Source organism: Micromys minutus (assembly GCF_963924665.1).
Source record: "Micromys minutus genome assembly, chromosome: X".
In the NCBI taxonomy this organism is placed as follows: domain Eukaryota; kingdom Metazoa; phylum Chordata; class Mammalia; order Rodentia; family Muridae; genus Micromys; species Micromys minutus.
Window position 1 is genome coordinate 74492073 of NC_137970.1, and position 19472 is coordinate 74511544.

Below are 19472 nucleotides of genomic sequence, written 5' to 3' on the forward strand. Positions count from 1 at the left end.
GTTTTTAAAGAAGGTATAATTAGTTTGTACTTCCTCCTTCAAAAGAACAGACAATGGACAAACCTAACATCACTAATTTCCCTGATGAATTCAGAGCAGGAAAAGAAAACGGGAAGGTCAGAGTAGAAACCCATTTGTGCTGCAGTCAGTCAGAATCAGGGAGATAATAATACTTTTGGTGGTATTTTCAGGGGGACCATTGCTCAGTGAAAATTGAATAACACGGGAAATTTTGAAAAATTAGGATTTTCTCCATTCACCCAAGAAGAACATCGAGGCTAATTGCATAAAAGTGCTATTGTGAATGATTTTACAGGAAACTTACATGTACAAGTTTTTCTGAAAGATATTAATTTAAATGTAACTTAGATGCATACCTAGGAATGGACCTTGACTCAATTACAAAAAAATTAAATAAGGCCATGCATAGGAAAATGCATAAAACTGAGATACGACCATCTTAAATAAGACAGATAAAGCTTGTGTTTGTGTCGTTTTTAGATCCTGTGGATTTATGGATTTTATAGAGATACATAAAATTATAATTTTTGCAAGTGCAAGTGAGACTCTCCCATGGAATCAAAGTTGGGAGTGGCAAGAGCAAAAGGGGAAATTTGGAGGAAAGTTTGTGATTAAGTCATATGATCTGCTCATATGACAATGCCTTTGTGCAACCCCTCACCAAATATAATTACCGCATTCCAGGAAAAAATACATTTAGAAAGACATACAAAGATACCTCTGAAAAATAAAATACAGTGAATATCAATAACATTTTCCTAGTTTCATCGCTTTCAAAATAATTTTGTTGGCTGGGTGGTGGGAGGGAGCGGCAGTTGGATCTCTGAGTACAAAGCCAGCCTGGTCTACAGAGTGAGTTCCAGCTAGCAGGAGAAACACAGAGAAACCCTGTCTCTAGAAAAAAAAAGTGTTGTATAATTTTTAAGCTTCTCATTTTATATTTTTAAGTATTCTGCCTTCACGTGTCTGTGTACCGCATGCATGCAGTACCTAAGGAGACCAGAAGAGGGAGCTAGAACAGAAGAGGTAGCTAGATCCTCTGGAATGAAGTACATCACCAAATGGGTAATGATGATATTCCGACTCTGGTCCTCCAGAAGATCAACCAGTGCTCTTACCTACTGATCCCTCTCTCTAGTTCCTCAGAATAGTTTTAATATCCGTCTGACCCCTCTCTCTCTCCCCACTTCTCTCCCCCTCCTTTTTTCATGGGCGTGCGCAGGTGCGCGCACCAAAAATAATATGCATATTTTATTGTGACTTCTTTATACTTTTCTTTATATCTTGCTGCAATAAATATAGTCCAATGGGGGGGGGGCTGTGAACAGATTACTTTTTTTTTTTTTTTTTTTTAAAGAAAACGAGTTCTGGTGTGCTCGCTTCGCCTCTGCTAGTTGGGTTTTGATTCTCAGTCTTTTCAAACGCTAAGCAATTTTGTTTGGAGCTAGTGTTTGAAGCTTCTGCCCACCGCCATGGAGGAGCCATCAGAGAGAGTCGATCCGGTTGTGGATCCAGAAACTCCTCAGCCAAAAGATGAAGAGGACTCATTCGATGATTCAGTTGCAGAAATCCTACAACTAGTAAAGGTCATGAAAAAGTTAACCCTGCACCCCAGTGCCAAGCAGCCAGCAGGTCGCCACAGCCTCCGTTGCCAGATCGAGAGCAGATCTGTGGAGAACAGAAGTGAAAGACTCTTGAGGGATGTTCGAAGCGCCTTTCCCAAGAGAAAAAGCACACTGCTGTCGGTGCTGAAGGATCCCACAGCTAGGATGCGAAGACTTGTTCAGAACGAGCAGAGACCAAAAAAAAAAAAAAAAAAAAAAAAAAGGCTTGAAGGAAAAAGAGTTTGAAGGGAACAGTGAACCATTCAGATGTCTCTGCACTTTCTGCCATTATCAAAGATGGGATCCTTCTGAGAATGCTAAAATAGGCAAGAATTAGGACTGTCATTTCCTGTTAGTGATGCCACACAGCAGGTGTGAAAGCTGCTTTTTGTTTAAGGTTAGACTTTTCCCGGTGTTGGGAAAAAAAGAAACTGAAAACGAGTTCTTGTGAAACAATGGTGAGTACAGTCAGACTACTCATATTTTTTTGTTTTTTGTTTTTCATCTGTGTATGTCTTTTAATGTGTATGGGTCTACATATGTGTGGATGCATGTGAACTTGTGTATGTGCAACTAGAGGCCTGAGGTCGAGGTTAGGGAATCCTTGTCCAACAGAATTCCACCTTATTCACTGAAGGTGAGTTTCCCAAAGGAAGCCAAAGCTTGTTGCCCCAGGGATTCACATCTTTGCCTTCAAAGGCTGGAACTATAGGCGGGTTGCCATGGCCAGCCAACATTTACATGGATGTCAAGCTTGTAAGGCAATGTCTTCAGCTTTGGAATCACTTTTTCCGGTCTAAGATTTGATTTTCATTTGTTCAATTTGGATAAATGTACAGTCAGGCCTGGCAGTACTAGACTTTAATCCTTGTTACTAGGAGGCAGAGGCAGGGGAATTTTTATGACTCTGAGGCCAGCTTGGTCTTCATAGTGAATTCCAGGTCAACCAGGGCTACACAGAGAAACTGTCTCAAAAAAAGCAGATTGACAGACAGACGGACAGACAGACAGACAGGTATCAGATGATGCATTTTGACTTGGTGAAACAGGTACACAATACGTCAAGTACTTGGGAGACTGAGACAAGAGGATTATAAATTTAAGACCTGTCTAGAGTGCACAGTGACTTCCAGGCAGCATGATGGATAAGTTAATCAACAACCTGTCTTTAAAACACTAATTAAAAATACTTGGGGATGTACCACACTGGGAGACAGCCTGCCTAGCATGTGTAAGACCCAAAGTTCAATTGCCAGACCTGAATTTTTTTTCAGCAAGTAGAAGTATATACAGACAACTAAACAGGAGAAGGCTACTTGCCTGCTTCAAAACTGTGTCTTAGATTCTATGCGGTTTCAGTGAGTGACAATGAACTGCCTAACTGCATCTGCAGCTTCAAGAGGTCCATTGTTTTACAATAGAAAACAAATTGTTTTAATTGAGTAAGCTGAAACCATTGAAAATCTTGACCCTCTGCTTGCCTCTAGTATGATGCAATCTTTGTTTGGAGTTTTATAAACCCTACCCTGCTCTGGTTAGGACCAAGAGCTCCTTGTGGCAGAAGTCTACTCTCATTCACCAGCTTAAATAAAAACCATTATTTTGCCTTGGCATGGCTTATAACTTTCTCACATGGACTATAACAATAAACTGGAAGGTTTTTTTTCCAGGAGGAATGCACCATAGGCTCAGTATGAATGGGATTTGTATTTTTCTTACCTCTAAAAATGCTCCTTTAAATTTTGAAATAATTGTAAATCCACATAAGAAACATTACATAGAAATTCAATGTGCCCTTCACCCAATTTTGAGAAATGATAGCAACTTATGAAATTATTGTGTAATAATCAGGGCATTGATACCAATAATGGATATTGGTCTTAGTTTAGACTTTTCAATTTTACCTAGGTATACCTGCATCGTTAGTTCTATGTTGTTTTGCATATTCACAGGTACCTGTATCAACTATGAAGAATGCTAGGCTAAGATCCATTACCAACATTATCAATCACAGGCCACCCTTTTAGAAGTACACCAATCTTCCACTTATAACAACTCCCCATTCCTAACTACAGGGAACTACTAAGCTAGCTTTATTGCTAAAGCCCTTCTCATTTCAAAAACACACCAACTGAGTCATCTATTGTATATACTGAAATTAGTTTTTCATTTATTTAATGTTGTAAAGAGACTGTTGCCTTTTTTGGAAGTATCCCAAAACATGACTTTACTATGGGTTGTTTGACCATTCACCCAATAAATAGCTAAGGTAATAGTTTACAATTAGTTATATGAATTTATTCTTTCAAGTCTATGATCTACATGTTTGATGTTGAGAATTTTGGTCTATATACTAAAGTTATGTTTAGTTTTGTACTTGTTTTGGGGTTTGGAGACCAGGAACTTCCATTTAGTCCAGTCTAGTTTTGAACTCAGCTTCCTCAGTGATTCAATTACAGACATGCACCAGCAGACCTCCTAGATTCCTATTAAAATATTAAGATATTGCCAAGCCACATTACCAAAGTGGTTAAAATATTTTACATTGTCATTATCAATTGTAGAATAAATTATAATTTTTATGCTTACCAAGCTATGATGCTATTATTTAAAATTTTTTCTACTCTAATATGGGCATAATGATCTCTCTTTTCCCATGTTAATAATTTGCATTACTCTGATGGCCAATAATATCACATAAATTTTTGGTGTTTGTCAACTGTATGTCCTCTTTCCTAAGTCTTCAAGATCGTTTATTATTCAGGTTTGAGAGTCAATTTTCTATATACTACTATTTTTGTTGTGTGGGTTGTATGCCATGTCTCTCTCAGTCTGTAACTTGTATTTTCATCTATCTTATCAAGTATTTCATGAAGATGAGGACTGTAATTTCAGTCTATTCCAGTTGATGTGCTTATTCTTTATAACATGATTTTTGAGGTCAAGTCAAATAATTTTGCCAAACCTAGATTCCAGAGTTTTTCTACCCTGTAGACTTTGTGTGTGTGTGTGTGTGTGTGTGTGTGTGTGTGTCCATTAGAAACATTATACTTTATCCTCTACATTTAAACCATTAACTTACTTTGATTCAGATTTTATAATGTTTGTGAGGTTTAGATCAAGGTTCTTTCATCCCACACTATGGATATCTAAGTGTTTTACCATTATTTGTTCAAATTTCTATCCTTCTTTAGCAAAATTCAGTTAGACTGGTGTGTGTAGATGCATTTCTACATGGCATTTCATTGATGTGTATGTCCATGTGCATGTTGTCTTGATTTCTGCAATGTGTGTATAAATTGTGTCATAGAGTGATTTTTTTTTACAATTTATTCTTTACCAAATATATTTTAGTTATGCGGAGTTTACACATTACCTCATAAATGTAGAACAAGATTGTCTATATCTACAAAATAGTTGGTGGATATCACATTATAGACTTTGATACAATTGACATCTTTCCCACATTGAATCCTCCAACCCTTGGACACATAATGGTGCATCTCTATTTGGGTTTGTGATGCCTTCCCTTTTTTGTTTAGAAATGTCCAAATTACAGACATTTTCTCAGGCTCATAGTCATGCATGAACATGTTACATATTTTGAAGTGGTAAGTTACTTCTTATTATAATTTCCATTCTCACAAATGAAACTCATTCCTGTGTGCTCATTTTTTATTCCAATAGTTTAATGTACCACCATTTGGTGTTTTCCAAATAAGAAGTGGTTTGTTTCTTTTTGTGTTTTCTTTATTGTTTCTATTTTCATTTTCAATTCCTTCATCTGTTTGGTTTTGTTTTTTTTTTTTTTTTTTTTTTTTTTTTTTTTTTTTTTTTTTTTTTTTTTGTAGTTCTTTGAGTGATCTTTGTGTTTCCTCTTTAAGGGCTTCTATTTGTTTATGTGTGTTCTCCTGTAATTGTTTTAAGGGAGTTATTTATGCACTTCTCAAAGATCTCCACCATCATCATGAAGTATGATTTCAGTCTAAGTCTTGTTTTTCTGATGTCTTTGGCAGTCCATTGCTTGCTGTGTTGGGAGAGCTGGGTTCTGATGTTGCCAGGTTGTCTTGGTTTCCATTGCTTGGGTTTTTTTGTTTTCCTCTTGCCACCTTGTTATCTGTGATTATACATGCTCTTGCTGTCTCTGACTAGGCCCTGTCTCTCCTGTGGGTCTCAGGGACCTTGGGTTTAGGAAAAAGATTGCTTCTGGGTATTTGGCTCTTTGCAGGCAGGCAGTGAGTTCGCAGTGACTCCGTTCTGTCTTTGTGGGCTCAGGTGGGAAATGTCTTGTAAGGCTGTTCTGGGAGCTCAGCCATTTGCAGGAGGGTCCTGAGTCTTTTGGCAGTCCGGCCCTAAACATTTCTGGCATCTCTGCCAAAGATAAGGCTGCCAAGAGGCCCAGAAACATCTCTGGCTTTTAGACTAGGATTAGTTCTCTTTAGGGCTTTGTTTTTTTGCTTCTGTTTTTACCTTTAATTGCCTTATCAGTCTCTATCTTCCACTCTCACTGGGTCCACCTAAAAGACTGTAAAAGTACATCAGTGTTTTGATGCTAGATTTCTGGTAGTGAAACGAGCCAATTCAAGGCAGATGTGTGTGTGTGTGTGTGTGTGTGTGTGTGTGTGTGTGTGTGTGCATGTGTGTGCACATAAATTTTGCTCTGGGGTGGGAGATTTCACTGACCCCAAAGAAGGGACCAGGGGAGTCACCATGGGAATGGAAAGAGAGGACGGGGAAGAAAAAGAACAGTGTGTTGAGAGAGAAGAGGAAGAGAAGAAGAAGGGGAGTGCAAAGGAGAGACTGAAGAGGCCTTGGGAGACCAAAATGTCTGAACTATATAGGAAAAAGCCTCTGGAGTGAAATCCCAGTCCCTGGGCTGGAAAGTTAAGGATTGGAGTCAGGGTATGTCAGGTAGGGACTGAGGGATGCTGGATGAACCTGGAGTCCAGGTCTGCTTTGGCATATAAAATATGCATCCCAGTCCTTTTACCAGGGTCTGAAAGCAAATGTGTGTGTGTGTGTGTGTGTGTGTGAGAGAGAGAGAGAGAGAGAGAGAGAGAGAGAGAGAGAGAGAGAGAGAGATGGAGGGCAGGAAATCCTTCTTCACTGGTGCTTCGGTGAAGATGTTGATGTAAGGGAGAAATGAAGGACAGATTTATCAAAAGCCCAAAGCAGAGAACCAGAAGTAGGACTGGCTTGATCTTGCACAGGCAACCATAGCTGCTAGAAATTCATGAGTATATCAGTCCTGTCATATCTAGGAGATAGTGTGTCAACCTGGTCCTTTGCAGTCTCGCCTCTGACATTCTTTTTTCTCCTTTTCAATAGCATCCCATGACTGCTACAGAGGGAATAATGGTCCTCCTGGAGACCAGAAGTTGTGAAATAAAAATCTCAGTGCCAGGTGTGGGATTTCTCCCCCCAACAGTTGCCGGGGTGTCAAAGAAACCAATGGAAAACGCATTGTTCTTGGTCACCCATCAGCATTTGGTAGGAAGGCTCTATTACTGAAAAACGTCATGTACTTTTGTGTCACGGGACACATAGAATCAAGTTTCTTCCCATTTGATTAGCTTGTACAGTATCAGAAGGTGCTACATAAGTCTTCAGGAAGAGAAAGGTGACAGTTTTACCCAGCTGTGAACCCTCTCAGCTATTATTGCCCATGAGTGAAATATTGACATAAATGGAGTTTTGATGACCAACTGCTTGCTGGTTGGATTTTGGTCCCACTCCACAGGAGAAAACATAGCCCTATAATGCAAATACTGCTAAGAACCCATAGCACAGGAGTTCATAGCCTCCCCCACCCTGGGAAGAAGAGGTGAGCCTGCTACTATTCCATTGCTAACAGAATAGTGCCAAAATGCCCCCATGAAGACCTGTATTTTCTGCTTTCTGTGTTTTTATTTGGGTAATATTAAACTATTATTCTTTAAATGACAATGCTTTCAAATTAAGAATGTTTTTATACATTATGTTTTGATCATGTTTTTCCTCTTCCTCAACTCCTCCCAGATCCCCCCTGCCTGCCCTCAATTGTATTCAAACATTCCATTCTTTTTCGAGAAATTAAACAAAACCCTGGCCATTTTATCATGTTCCCACAATTCCCTGACACTAATGTTTGCAGTATATTTCCTTTGCGTTATGTGCTTTTATAAACTCTGCTTATAGGTTCTTAATAAATATGCTTATATGTCTATTGAACATACTTTCTACCATAGTGTATTCTTCTTGATCTTATATTCCAAAACTTGTTGATGATCTTTGCTTTGGGGTGAGAACTTGCAATTTTTCATTTACTCATTTTCACTTGTTTGAATTTATAATGCCAATCATCCATATATAATAATTTAACACAGTAGGTGAACAAAACATACCAAATAAATTATCACAAAAGATAGGTTAATAAAACAGTCAAGATGAAGCACCTTCACTAGTCATTATCAGAAAATGAAAAACATTTAAGTTGGGTGGTGGAAAGAACCTATAAGCAGAGTTTATGTTGCTGTTGACAGAAATGTTTTTTAATATAAAAGTCTATTATACTTACTTTTTCTATAGTATGCTTAACAAGACATTTCTTCATTGATTGTTCTGTCTTAATGATCTACTGAAAAAAGTAGGATACTGAAGTCGGTGTTTCCTATTGTATTCAAATCTCTTACGCCTTTTAGATCTAATTGTTGTTTGGTCTCATATTTATAATTGTTTTTCTTTCCTGATGAATCAACCCTTTTAATAATCTATAATGACATTTATTGTTTTATTTTATAGCTTTTTTAATTTTAAATTTGCTTTATCTGAGTCATGTAATTCTCAACAATATGGCTCTGGTAAAATAAGCCTGACAAAGAAAGGCTAATACTACATATTACCTCTCATTTCTGGTAATACATCATTATCATGGAAAACAGAAGAGTTGTCTTTGAAGACTTGGAAGTGAAGTTGGGGGAATGGTATTATTATATTAAGTGTAATAAAACACATCCAAACTGAAACATAGAGATCTGCTCCTTTCTTAGCATGCTCAAGTAACTACTGGGTCAAATAATCTATAATACATTTCTAAATTACTAAAAGAGTATGAAATTTCCAACACATAAAAATAGTTAATTGTTGAAGGCATGGAAATAGATATTTCTCTGATTTGATTATTATATACTACAAACATATATTGAATTACAATACCATACCATATAATGGTATGCTAATATTCTATCTCAGTAAAAAGGTATTACCATTTCAATTGTCTGTGTCATCCAGCTGGAATCTATCCTTTGCAGAAATCAATTAGGTCATCATTGGACTAAGATAACTCAAATTCCATCTGTTATTTTTCTTGAATAAATAAAGTTATATTCAGCTCTCCCATCCTCAGAAATGGTAAGAACATTCCTTCACAGAATTGGAATATCCCATGATTATGATTTTGTTTTCCTTTCTACATTCTAATTAAGACCAAATCAAAACTTCACCTTTTTCTAATTTTCTGTGTAATTGGTCTATTTCACCTTGCTTGAGAATCGCAGGGTGAATCTCATTTCAGAAAATGAACTAAAGACTTTGTGAACCTATAACATTTGTGGTACTCACTTAGCCAATGATCCTAGCTAGCACTTAAGAGCACAAGAACAGAGTGATAGAAGCATGTTGACTGCCCTATCTTTGAATGCTCATAGTACTCATTCAAGAATGAACTATTCTAAACCTATGTGGAAACATAAGCATTACATTATATAAAACAGAACCAAGAATGGACTTGATGTGAGTAAATAACTGATCTAACTTCCTAGGTGTGGGTCACTGTCAGGATCTTCAATCTCCATCTGTAGGATCACTTTAGAGAGAAAAATCTTGTTAAATCTTGGTCTCGCTTGAACATAAGCAGATAACAAAAACTTTCAAACTACTCTAATTTTCATGATGCTTCAAACCACGTGGCAAAATATGATGTGGTGATATCCTTTAAAATTATAGGGAACGGATTCCCTTCTCCCCCAGGGCTGTCTCCATGCATCAGGCTCTGGGCCGCCACCACCTCGACTCCTACCAGCGCAGTCGCTTCTCCGGCCCACCCTTCGCCATGTCTGAGGAGCTTTCAGAGGCCATGCCCTACATGGAAGATGATTTCTACTGCCCTGTCTGTCAGGAGGTGCTTAAGGCACCGGTGTGGACCACAGCCTGTCAGCACGTATTCTGTAGAAAATGTTTCCTGACTGCAATGAGAGAAAGTGGAATACATTGTCCCCTACATTGCGGAAGTGTGACTAGAAGAGCAAGAGCATCTCCGGAACGGGCCGTAGATCTTCAAGATATCATGAGGAAGGTTTCTAGTAGCTGCAGATGCTGTTCAGAAAAGATTAAATTCTATAGCATGAGACATCATTACAAATCTTGTAATAAATATCAGGGTGAATATGGTGTTTCTTCTGTCATCCCAAACTTTAATATTTCTCAAGATTCAGTAATGAGCAGTAATGGTGAAACATCTGCATCTGGCAACACAGAAACGTATCAAGAGGCTACAAGCTCTTCTGTGCATTCCACCTTTAAGTGTCCCTTACATTAGGAATCAAATTTCACCAGACAATGTTTATTGGATCACTGTAATAGTAACCGCCTATTTCAGAGAGTTCCTGTGAATCTTCAGCTAGACGAGGAAATCCAATATCAATGCTATGGAAGAGTCTTTTCAAGTACACATGTGATGTGTATAGACATCTCTGCCTCCTTGTTACCTACAAGTTCCATTTTTAAGGAGAAGACATGAAGTAACCATTTTCAGTAAATTTACTGTGCTTATTAATAAAAATAATAATTCAGTCTACTGTAGCAGGTTTTTAATTGAAAATAAAGGTGGGCCACCCTAATTCCATTCTCTAGACAGACACTTTAACAGCCTGGAATGAGTTGTATTTCATTTGTGTGGTGAAAGGAAATCTGTCTTTTTTCTTTCTTGTTCACATATTCTGAGTTGTCTTTGATATTTGGTATAGTACCTTCTACTTAGTACAGAGATAACAGGAAACTAATAAACCTGAGCCATTGTCAAAACTGCAGAAGGGAAACTTGAAGCACTAAATGGGACAATCCAAAGGGAATTTTACAGTAGAGATTCTAGCTGAGGAAGACAATGAGAGAATTGTATTTATATAATGTTTAGTATTTTTGAAGACTAGTAAGATGTCTTTAATAATTTTGACTTTGAAAGCGTATTGTACAAATGTTTCTTCTTTTTCTGCTAGTAGAAGAACATATGAGTAGAAGAGAAAAGGTTTTTCTTTGGTGGTTAGTTTGTTATTTCAATCTAGTTTGAGTCATTTGTAAACTAAATATGTTATAGGGCAGTCCTTTGTAGTCAGTGTTTCTCACTAGCTGATGAAACATTTAGTCAGTGAGTGATACATACACTTTAGTTCAGTTTTTAAAAATCCAAAGTTGCAGATGTATGTGGATATGTACATAGACTTTTGCATGTATATATACACATATATATCTTTGCCTAGAGTTTGTCAGGTTATGTAGAGTATTTCTATTAAACAGTTTTAATAATGGACAAGCAATATAGGATTGAAGTATTTATCTCATTTGTTTAAAATCTTGTATGTTACCAAGTTTTTAAAACAGTAAGCCAAGCATGTGGTACAGCTGGCTGTTATTACACCTGAAAATGTGTTAAATGCTCGTTTTTTATATCTGAAAATGATTCATAGCTGATGTGCAGTGAGAGATTTTACCAGCTACTGTTCACTACATTTTAGTCAAAATCAAGTTTGCTCTTAATCTTTGGTATAAAGTATTGTAGAGAAGGCCAGTTCACAAAGTAAAGGGTGAAGAGGGAATTCTGACATTCCACACTAACCTAACACTGTTATGATTTCTTTAAAATAACTAAACACAAAAGAAAATCTCCAGAGTAGTTTGCTGCTAATATATACATATATTGTACAAAAAGTATATTTTGATTTTCTTAATACCCTTGTTGACTTTTCTACAATGAACATTTTTAACTTGATTTAATAAAAATGTTAATTTTAGATGTGCAGTTTTGTAAAACCCCTTTTCAGTTAAATAGTAATGACTTCATTTATGTTCAATAATATACTCACAAGAAGCCATACATCTTACTTTTTTTTCTGTAATTTGCTGAGGGTGACGTTTACTGTGTTCTCTAGCACTTGGAGTTGACATACAAGAGTGTAATTCCAGGACATCTATATAATGAATTCTCTAAAAGGAGACTTTTGTCCACAGAAGCAATAACTTGGATACTTTTAAAGTTAAATTTAGCCACTGTGCTGCTAAATCATCTGGGATGTACAAACTTAAAGGGAAACTTGTACTAGAAATCATTTTGGAATCCTGTTTTGAAGTCTTTTAGATGCATTAAATATTAATATATTTATAGCTTTTTCATGGAATTATCTTTTTGCATTAGTAACTTATTTTGAGTATGGAAAAACAGTTTCAAATTCTTTTGTCAGTAGATTAAGAACAAGGATGGACTTTACAACTTAATTCATTGGGGGAACCCTCAGCAGTCTTGTTTAGTAGCTATCAGAATAAGAAGAGAAGCTACAGCAATATGCTGATGCATCAGTTTCACAGTTCCAGTTAGGAAAGACGTTTCTCCTTCAAATTAGCTTATGTATTTCAATACAGTGTTAATTGAGATGTGTTGTTTTATTTTTCAATTAAAAATGGTTTTCTCCTAAAAAAATATAGGGAACTTTGGAAGCAGAATTGTAATTCTGTATTCTTTTGTAATTCAGTACATTTCCAACTTAAGAAGTACTTAATTCTAGATAATCTCATAGATTTTTTTATACCCCTTAAAGAAAAATCAAGAATATGCCATGCCTTTAATATGTTACACTTGATACCAAAAAGCTATTACTGTGTGAGTGGCCTATAACTCAGCCCAGTGAGACATCTGGGAGTCCGTGCATATCCGTGAGCAGCTGTAGTTTGCTTATTTATAGCATGTTTCTTATGGAAAAACTAGTGGTGGACACATTTGGATCATCACATTTATACAGCTATAAAAAATAAAGATTTGATTTTGGTCATTCTTCAGACTTTGGGCTGAGTGTCTTATACTGAAGTAATTGGCTACTTCTAGGATGTTACACCATTTAACTTAGGCTTCTTGAGTTTGGTAGATTGTTAGGTACTGAAAACTTAAATAATGCAAACAATTATGTCCTTACTTGGCCATTAAGAATTGAAGTACTTTGAAAGTTGTATCTCCGGTCCCAGCACATAAGATTGGCAGCTGACAATTCTTGTCATTCTAAGGAAATTTGATGATTAAGTGACAGTGTAACATCCTCATGAGAAGTAAAAATGACCCATGTGTCCTGTGGTTTAAGAGCAGATTTTGAAACCTGGAGTTGTGGTTTTTCAGTTTGTGTACGCTCACACTAAATTGTAGTCTTTCAAGTCATGTGCATTGCACACTGGATAAGCCAAGGAAATTACTAACAAATACGTATTTTGTGTGTATTTAGTGGTTGCTTTGTTCTGAGAGAAAAGCTTTGAGGTGTGATTAAATCATAAACTCTGATTCTATTTGGGAGAAACGGGAAAAAAGGTGCACTTAATCTCCAACTAAAACAGCATAGTTTTTCAACGCTCAAATTATAATTTCAAGATGTTTAGATGCACTGTATCTTGCGTTTATTGAGTTCCCCCCTCCACAATATTATAATTTATTCTTTAATGCCTTTTATTTGGATATAGTACTTATACTTTAGATTTTTGATGCCATCTTGCCAAAACAAAGTTTTACGGGTTTTCAAGCTTGATTCCCTTCCCCAATTATCTTATTTAAAGAGAAAGTTAAACTCAAAATAAAGAAAGAATAATATGCCATGCCTTGATACCTATCTAGTCTACCATACTGAAAACTGATCTGCCATTTCAGGAAAAAGTGAAAGCCCAGTTGTTTGTCAAATACTTGGGGAAAAGGACAAGGGACATGGCATTGGTTGCATCATAGAAGACACTTATATTTTCTTGCAGCTCAAGAGTTTATTATTGAGGGGGATTGGGCCATTTGGAGGTTGTGTGTTGGCCGATACAGTTACATCCTGGCTGTTAATGAAGAAGAGGGTCACCTGCAGTTGTTGGCCACAAGTGGTGTTATCTCAGGGATATAATGAGACCTCTCTTTGGATTCCTGGTGCCAGGACTTGGGACCAGCATTATCAGATAGGTTTTTCTTTGTTTTCTTCTGCATCCGGTGGAGAGATGATATTTTTTAGGATTTCAGCATAGTAAGGGCTAAACACATGCTGGTTGTGATGCATCAGATTAACAAACTTCCAACCTAGTTCAGCCAACTCAGGCTCGATGAAAAGAAGGCCTCCAGGAAAGTCTAGAAGAGATTCTTGCATGCCACGAATCAAACAGCATTTGAGAAATAAATGTATCCGTTGTTCTATCATGGGGGAGAAAAGAAAGTAGAAATAGGTTTCAGAAAAAAAAAATTGACAATTCACTGTCTGCTCATCAAAGCTTTACTTTTTTTTTTTTTAATTTCATTGTAATGGTTTGAACAAGATGGCCCCAATTGGCTTATATGTTTGAGTGCTTAGTCACCAAGGAGTAGAACCTTTAAATAAGATTAGAAGAATTAGAAGATGTGGTGTTTTTGAAGGAAGTACTGGAAGTGAGCATTGATGTTTTAAAAGCCCATGCCAGACCCCAACTCCTCCTCTTTGCTTGCAGGTCGGGGTGTAGCTTTCAGCTACTTCTTCAGTACCACTCCTGCCTGCTATCATGTTGCCTGCCATAATGCTAATGGACTGAGCCTCTGAAACTGAAAGCAGTCCCCCAATTAGCTGCTTTCTTTTATGAGAATTGCCTCAGTTGTGGTGTTTCATCACAGCAATAGAACAGTGATCAACACATTTATTTAATAATCATTTGTATATATTATTTTAGTTCTGTTTGGAATGAAGACATGCCATCAAACACCAAAATATAATGAATCATCAAAAATGATAATCTAGTACCTGAGGTGTAACTTAGTAGCCAAATGCTTGCAAAGCATATGCAAGGAATGGAGACTGGTCCACAACACATACCCTCGACAAACAAACACACACTGGTGAAATCAGAAAGATATTTATGGCTTTTGGTCATTGGATTGTTTCTTTAAACTATTTTACATATCTATAATTGAGATGCTAGTATGTACTTTGCCTAAAAGATCATAAACATCACACCTGAAATTCCAGAAATATATATTAGAGCTGGTATATCAAGTTCAGACCCATGTACACAAATTAGAGTATAAGAAGTTAAGTTAAAAGAAAACTAGCCAGGGCCTGGAGAGGTGGTTCAATGGTTAAGAGCACTGGTTGCTGCTCTTCCAGAGGACCTGGGTTCAATTGCCAGCAACCACATGGTGGCTCACAACCATCTGAAATGGGATCAGATGCCCTCTTCTGGCATCCAGGTGTTCATGTAGATAGAATATTCTTGCATAAAATGAAATAAGAAAACTGGCCAAGTTAATTGTGTATATTTCACAATATGATATATCCAATTCTATATTGTAATCAGGGTTAAACCCAAAAAACGGGTATAGGAACCTGCATGGTACCTTAAATCCTAGGGTAGGGAACGTTTTCCAACATGGGGTTTTGTAGTGGCTCTATTCTCTCTCTTCTCCCTGTCTCTGTCTCTGTCTCTGTCTCTGTCTCTCTCTGTGTGTGTGTGCTGTAATTTATATATTATAATAATATATACATATATAACTATATTTTGATTCTTCAAACTAAAAACTCTGTTTCAATACTACATGTTACAGTTAAGAAAAGAAACAGGTGCTTTCTGAATATCATGTCTTACCTTTTATTTTGTTTCTGTTTTTTAAGTCAGAGATTCTCTGTGTAGCCTTGTCTTGGACATACTTCTGTAGACAAAGCTGTCATTAATCTCATTGAGAGAGATCTACCTGCTTATGTCTCCCAAGTGCTGGGATTAAAGGAAAGCACCATTGTAAAAGTACTTTAATTTACCAGATATAACTGTCATCTCAAAGGCTTACTGCTGAATAAGCTCACCTTTCTAACTCTCTGAACTCTGGCTGGCTGGATCAAGTCAGATCGTCTGGTACAAATTCATCTCCAAGCTAACTGATTGAATTTGCATTCCTTTGGCTTCTGACTGAAATGCTTCCTTGCACTTAAACTAACTCTGGCAATTTGTTCTAATTTTCTGGCTCATTCTCATTCTCTGGCTCATTCTGTCTTCAACTGCAACCTGTACCTGTAAAACTCTTCTTGGTAAAAATTCTTCCTCCTTCTCCTCCTCCCCTTCCCCATCTGTCTACTGTCCTAATAAGTAGCCTCTCCTTCCTGTCTGTTCAAGTTCACAGGTGAGTTGTGTATATTCTCTATGACCATTCTGTTAACTCTTTGTCTGCCCTTCAATTAGAGGTCAATTTCAAACATGGCTGTTTCCTTCTAAACATCCCTTGTTTTGGATTAAAGTTGTTTACTGGCTGGTTTTGTGTCAACTCGACACAAGCTGGAGTTATCACAGAGAAAGGAGCCTCAGTTGAGGAAATGCCTCCATGAAATCCAGCTGTAAGGAATTTTCTCAACTAGTGATCAAGGGGAGAAGGCCCAGCCCATTGTGGGTGGTGTCATCCCTAGGCTGGTAGACCTAGGGTCTATAAGAAAGCAGGCTGAGCAAGCCAGGGGAAGCAAGCCAGTAAGTGACATGCCTCCATGGCCTCTGCATCAGCTCCTGCTTTCTGACCTGCTTGAGTTCCAGTCCTGACTTCCTCTGGTGATAAACAGCAATGTGGAAGTGTAAGCTGAATAAACCCTTTCCTCTCCAACTTGCTTCTTGGTCATGATGTTTGTGCAGGAATAAAAACCCTGACTAAGACATGTGGTAAGAGTATGCCTGCGTCATACAGACCTAGACAGTCTTTTGATGTAATCCCTTGGCAGAACAGCCATGTTCCTTGATTAAAAATCTTCTCTATACCACCACTTCCTGGCTCTATTTTTAAAGTGTTCATTAAGTATCAGAGCAAAGTCTAACTCCCACCTGGCATGTTACTGATATTTCTTAATATTTTTGGGACTCTTACCAATGATGGTTCTAATGCAATTCTCTTTCTTGGCAATGTTCCGGAGTTGTCCTACAAGTGATGCCCTGTTTTCAGTGCTCAGAGCAGTTAGACCTGTGTCTTTAAGACCTTGATGGATTTCCTGAGATACTTGTTCACTCACACTTAACATAGATTCTTCTGGCCTAGATAGTGAAGACCAAAAATAGAGTTTCTTTGACATAGGGGCCAAACCCAGAAAGACCCATACTAGAAGTTAGGCATTCCCAAGGAAAAGAATGTGATTCTTTCATTATCAATAGACAACCAGAATCAATGGGCATGTAAAATAGCCCTGTCATTAACCTAAATGTACCAAATTATTCATACATATAGTGCTATATGCTACCTATATGGAACAATATATACTGGACAAGGGTTTGGTTACATTCCAAGAGCCATTCAATATTCTTTTCAGTGGTAAACATTTAAATATTGTTGAAAAGTATTCTTAGATATTTTACAAAATATTTTTTCCTACTTTACCAAATAAAAACAACCTGCAAATTTTTATTTTCCCTTTGTACTTTGATGTGGAATCTCTGTATGACATGGGTATAAATAACAAAAAAATCTACTGTCTCTTGATGAAATATATATTTTTCACTGTTAGAAAACATAATAATAAATATTTGTAGCAAAGTAACCATCTTATTCTCCTTCTGGGTGAACAACTTTTTATACTTCTCTATGGCAAACCTAACATCAACACTATTTTTGCATCTGTTACAAAAACCCTTTGTGTGAAGAATAGAATATTACATTGCCTGTCTATGGCCTAAATGACATATTATAATCCATTCTAAAAGAAATCTAGAAGACAGCTGGTGAGACTGCTCACTTGGTAAAGTGATTGCCACACAAGCATGAGGTCCTGAGCATGCTCCCACAGTCAGAAGTAATGGTTCGTGACTGTAATCACAGCACTATGGAGTTAGAGAAGCCAGCCTAGCCTAATTAGTCAGCTTCAAGTTCAATTAGAGACCATGTTTCAAAAAAAAAAAAGGTAGGGCTAGAGGGTTGACATCAGTCAAGAGCACTGACTGCTCTTCCAGGGGTCCTGAGTTCAACTCCCAGCAACCACATGGTGGCTCACAACTATCTGTAATGGGATCCGATGCCCATCTCTGCCCTCTTCTGGTGTGTCTGAAGACAATGATAGTGTACTCACATACATTAAATAATTTTTTTAAGTTAAAAAACAAGAGAAAGATTCCTGCAGTTGACCCCTGGCCTTGACATGTGACATGCATACGCACTTACACAGACAAATGACCTTGTATATACATGTGCACAGGTAAACTCACACACACACACACATACACAGGGAGAAGGAAAGGGAGAGGAGAGAGAGAGGGAGAGAGAGAGAGAACACAATGAAACATACTTGGAGCTAAATTCTTCTGTTAGAGCCTTCGTTATGCATTTCAATTTATCCACAAATTCTGGTGAGCTGAATAAAACACCACAAGAGAAACTTCTTGCCACAAGTAAAACTGAGGCTAGAACGGTCAAGTGGCGCAATTTGGATCTCATGGTCTGAAGTCGAGGTTTATCCATCAGCAGAGTCTGTTTAGGCAAGAAAGAACAGGCTGTAATAAAAGGAGGGTTGTAATGGGGCTTCTATGTAAAGAATAACAAGGTAAGTTCCTGAATACACATCCATACCTCAGGGAATTCTTCATTCCCATGGTCCCTGAGAACAAGATTTAGGTACCCTTGGTATAACACTGTTGTAAGACTAGGTGGATCTGGGTCGGGTTTTGGAGATGGAAATGGACATATTGTGCCAGAAGAGGTGCTCGGAGCGACAGATGTACGTGGTAGTGGTGTAATAAGCTCTGTGGCGGCTCTAGTCATCCATTTTGTGGTGCAATCAAGAAGATCTATGAAAGAGAAAGGAACAGGTATTTTTAAACTCCAAGGCACAAAGTTGGAGAGTTTAAGATAATTTCTTGATGAAGAAAACATTCATTTTAAAAGCTGGAAGTGAACTGGTTATTTCCTTCCAGAATAGATTTCATAGTATAAGAAGGCACCATGCAGGCAGCTGGTGACAACTCCAAACCTAACTGTGGACCCTGTTTACCCCAATACCAACGTTCCAGGCCAGATCTACCAGCTAGTGCTATACCAGCACAACCAGCACGCAGGTAATCAACAACTTTCTAATAGGGTGTGAGACTCACTCCATAGGAGGGAGTTCATGTATAGCTTTATAGACCTGGCAAAGACTCATGGGCAAGGAACTCATAGAACCCAGGGGTGAACTTATTCCTTCATTTTTCTAAATACAAATGTTGTCAGTGTACCTCTAAGTATTTATTTTTATATGCACAAATATGTTTTCTTTGCAGCCTTGATCAGAGAAGCTTCTTTTTTTTTCAGCAAACAGCAATTAGTATAAAGAGTATGGCTTCTCAAATTTGTAAGAATAATGAACTATTGTATACTCCATTCTAAACAGAGCATCTATTACACCCCCTACAAAGCTCAGGAAATATCATAGAAGAGGAGGCAGAAACAGTGCAAAAATGGGTTCACAGAGAGGAGGGCAATGGATTGTTATGTTCTGAGTATGATATGGTTCTTGCAATTGTGTTCTCAAAGCAGCTGAGATAGTTAGGCTGTATTGAATCTGCATAAGATTGGATCTGTCAAAACCTAATCATAGGTAGGGGGAAGGCTGCACTGTCCTTCAGGGAATA

The 19472-nt window shown here is 37.5% G+C and overlaps 1 protein-coding gene and 2 pseudogenes across 3 annotated transcripts in view; 2 read left to right on the forward strand and 1 right to left on the reverse strand.

The window, feature by feature from the left end:
* Positions 1-1493: 1493 nt before the first annotated feature.
* On the forward strand, positions 1494-1962 carry LOC308414662 (developmental pluripotency-associated protein 3-like; annotated as a pseudogene). Its single transcript has one exon. The product of its transcript is annotated as a developmental pluripotency-associated protein 3-like (transcript).
* A 7752-nt stretch (positions 1963-9714) lies between these two features.
* Positions 9715-10339, forward strand: LOC308414560 (E3 ubiquitin-protein ligase RNF138-like; annotated as a pseudogene). The gene has a single exon. The product of its transcript is annotated as an E3 ubiquitin-protein ligase RNF138-like (transcript).
* A 3501-nt stretch (positions 10340-13840) lies between these two features.
* The window catches only part of LOC308415020 (T-complex protein 11-like X-linked protein 1), a gene marked incomplete at both ends in the record, with an annotated part of 51754 nt that continues 46122 nt past the window's right edge, over positions 13841-19472 (reverse strand). Inside the window, 4 exons of the mRNA XM_080910146.1 lie at positions 13841-14073; positions 16747-16910; positions 18152-18333; positions 18433-18650. Coding sequence (XP_080766272.1) covers positions 13841-14073; positions 16747-16910; positions 18152-18333; positions 18433-18650 — 797 coding nt within the window. The remainder of the gene's footprint in view (positions 14074-16746; positions 16911-18151; positions 18334-18432; positions 18651-19472) is intronic.